This window comes from Filicampus tigris, chromosome 17, assembly GCF_054856515.1.
Source record: "Filicampus tigris isolate MCC_2025a chromosome 17, RoL_Ftig_1.0, whole genome shotgun sequence".
In the NCBI taxonomy this organism is placed as follows: domain Eukaryota; kingdom Metazoa; phylum Chordata; class Actinopteri; order Syngnathiformes; family Syngnathidae; genus Filicampus; species Filicampus tigris.
In genome coordinates, this window is record NC_141233.1 from 14511433 (window position 1) to 14518251 (window position 6819).

The 6819-nt window shown below is 43.3% G+C and overlaps 2 protein-coding genes across 2 annotated transcripts; one reads left to right on the forward strand and one right to left on the reverse strand.

Moving 5' to 3' along the window:
• Window positions 1-547: 547 nt before the first annotated feature.
• shpk (sedoheptulokinase) lies at window positions 548-4915 on the reverse strand. The gene is made up of 7 exons (XM_086013383.1): window positions 4471-4915; window positions 4240-4381; window positions 3527-3683; window positions 2915-3067; window positions 2396-2571; window positions 2059-2259; window positions 548-1347 (listed from the first exon to the last, which is right to left on the reverse strand). Exons 1-7 carry the CDS (start codon window positions 4693-4695, stop codon window positions 920-922), a joined length of 1482 nt encoding a protein of 493 aa, XP_085869509.1. The 5' UTR covers window positions 4696-4915; the 3' UTR covers window positions 548-919.
• emc6 (ER membrane protein complex subunit 6) lies at window positions 4880-6510 on the forward strand. Its single transcript, XM_086013402.1, has 2 exons — window positions 4880-5091; window positions 5829-6510. Exon 2 carries the CDS (start codon window positions 5839-5841, stop codon window positions 6184-6186), a length of 348 nt encoding a protein of 115 aa, XP_085869528.1. The 5' UTR covers window positions 4880-5091; window positions 5829-5838; the 3' UTR covers window positions 6187-6510.
• The last annotated feature ends 309 nt before the right edge of the window (window positions 6511-6819 follow it).

Sequence of the window (6819 nt, forward strand, 5' to 3'; positions counted from 1 at the left end):
ATTATGATTCAACACAATAACCATTGATGATCGATTAGTCGTCAATTAATCGATCAATTGCTGCACCTACTGTATGTACACACACACAAATATACATATATATATCTAAATCAAATGTTAGGTCCTTCCACTATAACACTTATAAGCAATGTTTTTTTTTAGCCCATTCTGGTTTATGTTACTGTGTTTAGTTTCACTTCACTGTGTGTGTGTGATCACTGGTCCCGTGATCACCGAGTGATATTCTCTGCCGTGCAGCGTGGGCTCGCTCGGTGTGGCAACAGGCGACTTCCTGTCTCACGATGCCTTTGAGACATTACTTACAACAGGATTCCCCAGTCATTGCACACCACTAATGGCGCTTTGGCGGAAAGTAGTAATTCGGGATGCGATGACTGGTAAAAACATAACTGGAGGAATGTACGGAAACGGTCTTTGACTGTTTGCGCCAGCACTCACATGGTGGGAAATGGGATCAAATATTTATTTCACTAAATAAAAAGGAAAACAACATAGAAATGTCATATTGTGTGTGTTTTTTTTTTTTAATGCATTTTTCATTGATATGCTATAATCAATAAACAAGCATACACATTGAAATGTCTTCATAATTGACCAAACTTACATTCAAAGTCAGCAGGGGTTTAAATAATTATACCCCCTTATAAGTATCTGCATTTGCGCAGCTCTTTAACAACTGATGAGGGAGGAAAAAAAAGACACAATTAAATGTGTTAGGAAGAGCAACGCCCACTTCAGGGACAACTGTTGAATTGGCGAGCGAATATAAAATTTGGGAGTGGCTGCTTTTGCCCTTAAAAAGCAAAATAAAGCACTTCCCAGTAAAATGTGTGAAGCAAGCATTTCTATTGGTTCAACTGTTCAAGCTTTGCCATCTCCGGGAAACTACTCCAAATGATCATTTAACCACGGAAGAAGCATCATCAGCGGATCCGAGTCGGTCACAGAGGACTAAAGCGACGCCAACAGCAGAGTCTGCATTCTGTCCGTACACGACCGGTTGAGCAAAGGCTCTCTCCACTTCCTGTCTGAGCACCTCATTACGCGCGAGGGCGCTCCCGCTACCCACTATCCTGCCGACCCCCGCCTGCCGCAGGCGCTCGGGGGGCATCATGGACGCCAGGTTGTGCAGGATCCCGCGGCACGACGCTCTGGTCACGTGACCCAGGGAGAGATTACAGGCGGAGATGTCGGTCACCTGAGCCAGAGTAAAAGGGTCGTGTCTCTCTCCCAGGATGGTCGGAATCACCGTGAGGTCGCTGCTTTCCTGCTTCAGAGCGCACGCGATCATCCTCTCATATAAAGATTGCTCGCTCAGCTCCACGCCTGCAATTGGAATTGTTACCGGGCAATCAGGTCACTTTTCAACAACTGAATCACATCACCATTGTTTTATATTATGTATGTAATATTATAAGCGTACTTTGCGCGCTTCGGCAAGTACTCCAACAAATCATTTTCTTCTTCCACTTTGTCAGTCACTATGCGCCTCTCGCGTGCCGATTTTAACGGGAATGAGAGGAGCCGCTTCTATTGGCGGCGAATCAAATCGGCGGTGTTCACGCCCACAACGGCGCAAAAAGGCCGTTTTAAACCACGCCAAGCTATGTGCGTCTGCAAAACAACCAAAACTGCCAAAACTAATCTAGCTCAGCCCTGCCAGCATTTACACCGTGCCTCACGCCTAGGCTTGCTCTGGATACAAAAAGAGAGCCCTTTAAATCTTAACACAAATATCTTCGGTCCATGTACAAGAGTCAGCAAAATGACACACTTATGGTCAATCACCAAACAACATAAAACATTATCATTCATGCAAACAAACACACCCTGTTTGGCATTTAGGATGGGAAATGTCATAATCTCATCAAAATTGTCTCTTTTCTTTTCCTGTATTGAGATCTAAATGACTTATGAGGCTAAAAAAATGTGAACAAATTCCAAATAAAACGAGCTGAATCCCAGCTATCAATTTATCATAAGCCAACAGAGGAATACAACTGACCGTCCTTTAGTACTCAATAAAAGTCCACACACCAAGTTCTTTCATCCAGCCGGTGAGCATCTCCACAAAAGCGGCCAGCACATTCCCTCCGTTGAGTGACGCCGCCACTGCCAAGTACGAAGAGCCAAAGTACGGGAAGAAGGCAACGGGGGAATCGGGCTGAGGAGAGTCGGGAGGTTTGAAGTCAGCTGGCATGGCGAAGGTCAACTGCGCCGAGGTGCTTATGTTAAGAACTGGGGCGTTAAGGGCATAAAACGTGCAGTTATGTCAGTTGCGGTTAAAGCAAACAAAGTGAACTTCACCCGCAAGGAACAATCATGGCGGGTTTTGGATTGAGCTATTAGCACACGCGGCCACTTCCTGTTTCACCTGCATCAGTCCGTGCACTCAAGCAGGAGTAGACAGCGCACTGGAAATCTCCCAGGGCGGCCCCTACTGGCGTGCCCGCGGGGATACCGTGCCAGGCGGAGCGCGTGTGGCCCGCCAACTCACCAGAGGGGACGCACTGAGGAAGCAGGTGCACAGGGAAGCCCACGCCATTGAGGCTACAACATGCGCACACACACACACACACACACACACAGTTATGTGTTCGACTAAGATGAACAGGATTACATGCATTTATATATATATTCAAACGTTTTTTATTGGCTTTAATGTTATTAACACACACACACAACACCCATTAAAAAGGCCAAAACATCAATAACAATACAAGCAAAAAGAGAGAGGAAAATAAATAAATAAATAAATATATAGATTAAAAAAAAGAATAATAATGCGACCACTACTACAACTAGAATTGCGTGCGTTTAGTACGAAAGTTGTCATGTGTAAATACTCAGACACTTGTTAGCACATAAAACAACAATACAAACTATTACATACATGTCCACGTTCCACTGGCCGGAGGATGTGTTGTAGAAGCCCCAGCTGGCTGCATTCTGAGGTGTCATGAGACATCGGTCTAAGCCACACAACATGGAGACTACGTAGTCTTGGATGGTGCCTGCGACGGTGAAGTCCTTTAGGAACTCGGGCCTGCAGAAGAATCACGTTCATATTCACACCTTGGAAGAGTAGCAAAAATAACTTGGACGTACTAAGCGGTCTGGTGCATAAATATTAGGGGATGGACGCAATTCTCATCTTTGGCCCTAAACATCGCAATGGATGTTCTACAAATGCAGACTCTACGCTTGTATTTATTTATGTTGTGATTATCTGCTCATATTCAGTGCTTCAGAACTCATCGGACGGCGGTTCACAGAGCAGACGGACAATGGCTCGAATCAGTTTTTTTTTTTCTTCCAGATTTGGATGTCACCTGATTTGGATGTAAATTTAATTTGAGGGTAAATTAAACCTGAAAGGCTGCACTTAAAGCGCATCTTGTTGTTTCATTTCAAATCCATTATGGTGGTGTTTAGAGCCAAAATGATGAGGATTGTGTCCTTGTCCCAATATTTATGGAGCTGACTGTGTGCGAATTTTGCCCACCTGTGTTTCATGTACCAAAAAACTGTCGCACAGCCGAATCCTGTGGCTACGCTGAGGTGCGAGTCTGGTTTTGGAAGGGAGGACAGGAAGCTATTGTTGCAGCGGCCATCTTGCCAGGTGATCAGCTGACTGAAGTTGCTTCTGGACCAATCGTAACCTGCAAGCAACTAAATGTTCATTGAGCACCCGTTCAGACAAATATTGTTTTTCGCTTTTGTATTAATACAAAGAAATCCTTGCCACTCACACTAATGTACTTTGTTGCAATTCTCTATAGCGGGTTCTTGATTTATAACCAAGGTCCGTACCAAGTTGCTGTCTATCACTAACCTACACTAACGCAGTAGAAAAGTCAGAATTATAGTATAAGCATAATGACGAGACAATAGGAAAGTGACTCCAGTCTCGCATTGATCAGCAACCCGTTACCGCCAGCCACACTTTAATGAGGCTGTGTACAGTATTTCTGTTTATTTACTCAACTGCAGATGGAGGACGTACGCCTTCATTTGAAATGTTAAGATGATCATTTGAATCAGGTGTGTTGGAACACGGTTACAAGCAAGCTTTGCTTGGAACACGGTTACAAGCAAGCTTTGCACAAGCCTGACATTACGCAAAGCACCAACCACAGTAACAACCTATTCGCTCCATGATTTTATGAATAAAAATAACGTGCAAAAACATTAATCGTGCAAAAAAAAAGTGTTTACCACTCTTTGCATTCCAAAACAAAACCCCGTGCATCTGTCCAGATACCCCGATGCTGCACACATGTTGGAGTTTGTCCCTGGGTAGTAGCCCGACGCATCGGTTGAGAGTTTCCAGAATCCGGACGGTATCCTGCTCCTTGGCCTGGACATCGATGGCAATACGCCGATAAACAGCCAGATGTTTACGGCGCATGTTTTGTTACGCTAGTGAAGAATATGTCGATCACTTACTTTTATCCCGTTCGAATCGGCTATGTCAGAAACAGTTGCCAAACTCTGGCTTGCAGTAACATTCCTTGAGTCACTTTCTAATAAAACTGCTTTAATCGATGTGGTGCCCACATCCAAACCCAGAATGTACGTAGGCATAACAGCTGTTACTGGTGAACCTCGTGCAACCACAGCTCGACACACTCTTATTCTTTGGTGTTTGACTCTGTAACCACGAACGTGCATTGCTCCACCCACCTGGAACTATACTCATTCCGTAGATCATTTCGTTCTTATTATTTTATCTAGGTGAGGGTACATTAGGTGCATTGTATTTTTCTGCAGTTGATAACACACTTGAAGGCTACGCCCAGTACACCAAAATCATGCGTTTTACTGTATATCGAATGCTCCATTAACATCCTCATTTGTGATGACTGTACTATTTCCAGTTCCCACAATCCATTGCGACTAGCATGGACGGGGACGGACCGGAAAGGACTCCAATTCGCGATTGATAAAAAAATGAAGGTGGCTTTTGTTCGCAGCAGCTCCGCGTTCAAGTCGACGAAGTAATATTTTACACATGATGCATTTGTGAGTGCGCTGTGTGGAGCCGAGAAACCCTGCGTTATCCCTTCGGTAAGAATAACACGGCTTTTAGCATTAGCATGAACTCAGCGTTAGCACGGTGGCGCTAGCGATGCTAGATTGCATGTTGAAAGACGGGGCAAAGTCGCACAACGCTGGTGTCATGTATTTTACCACAAAAAAACTATTTTGTTTGTTTGCCTATTGCGCAGACAGAAATTTGTTTAAATCTTACAACCGTATCTACTGCAAAGCTAACACCACCCAATGCAGATTCAGCCCCCCAATGCTGCTTTTAATTATCACTATCGGCTTTTGATAATCAAGTGGATGAAATATGGCACAGCAATGACATGAGACTGGATGCCTCTCCAAAATTGATTAAAATATGAGAAGGAACTCCACAACACTGAAGGAGCTGCTGGAATTTTTTTCCAACGTGTGACAGCAATCTCATGCCCTCTTCTTATGTCTGAGCTATGGAGTAAATTGGCAAGACTGAAGCCTCACTTTAGAAATGAAAATATCAAAGTCCAAATACATTGTACAAAATCGCATTTGAATTAACCCAACCAACCAAACGGAGGTTGAATTTTTGTGCCATAAGGTATGTTTGAAGCAAAAACATAGGGATTGCATTTGAATAAAGGTGTGTTTCTTTACCTCCTGCAATGAATGTATGTATGTAATTGTACATAATTGCTTGTAAATAGTGTAGAAAATAGTAGTGATCTCATCTGCTTCCAGGTTTTGTTGTAAAATGTAAACGCGTTGTGTGTTTTCTGCAGAATCTTCCCCATGACCAGTGCCAAGATGGCAGCCGTAGTAGCCAAACGAGAGGGGCCGCAGTTCATCAGCGAAGTGGCCGTGAGGGGCAATGCCGCCGTGCTGGACTACTGCCGCACCTCCGTGTCGGCGCTGTCCGGAGCTACCGCCGGTATCCTGGGCCTGACGGGACTGTATGGCTTCATTTTTTACTTTTTGGCCTCGTTCCTCCTGTCTTTGCTGCTCATTCTCAAGGCCGGACGACGATGGAACAAGTGCTTTAAATCCAGACGGCTTCTCTTCACCGGGGGCTTGGTTGGAGGTCTTTTCACCTACGTCCTCTTCTGGACTTTCCTCTACGGAATGGTGCATGTGTACTAAAATGACCCGTATTCTCCTGAAACTAATTGCATTTTGTTTGAACTGTAGATGAGCCAAAAATACATTTTAATGTTATTCCTTTATGACCTGCTGACACAACATTTTTCTTTCTCCTAACACACTCAACAATGCCTTTTATTAACTTCAGGCCTCTCCTCATTTATGATCCTGCTCGGGATTCTTCTTTGGATTATAGTGTAACAGACTGTAGCACATGACATCCTAAACATAGTGTAACTATTTGACGTTGCACTTTTCTGTATAGTACTGAAGTTCAAGACAAATAAATGTGATTATTGATTGGAATAAATACCTCTGTACTTATCTGCATATGTCAAATCATTTTTTTTTCTGCTTTACTCACTGTTGAGATGACAGACATTCATTAGCAGCAATAAGACCTTTGAAATAAATAGGAGTACACTCGCATTTTAACAGTAGCGCACAATACAAGCCAGAACAATTACATGTTGAATTCATTGCATGAATCATGGCAACAAGGCATCATTGAAGTCAAGGGTGGGAAAATTTGATTATATATATAGATATATTAGTAATAATGTTGAATGTATATGTAGAATTATTTTACCATTTTTCAGATAAATTAACATTTAAGTAAAAATGTATACATTT

Bases quoted from the DNA above. Each gene is read 5' to 3' on its own strand.
- shpk (XM_086013383.1), bottom strand. From the start codon at position 4,695: ATGCACGTTCGTGGTTACAGAGTCAAACACCAAAGAATAAGAGTGTGT. The intron at 3,684-4,239 runs GTAAACACTTTT...AGTTGCTTGCAG, and splicing joins GTTTTGGAATGCAAAGAGTG to GTTACGATTGGTCCAGAAGC. The intron at 1,348-2,058 runs GTGTGTGGACTT...TTCCAATTGCAG, and splicing joins CGGCTGGATGAAAGAACTTG to GCGTGGAGCTGAGCGAGCAA.
- emc6 (XM_086013402.1), top strand. From the start codon at position 5,839: ATGACCAGTGCCAAGATGGCAGCCGTAGTAGCCAAACGAGAGGGGCCG.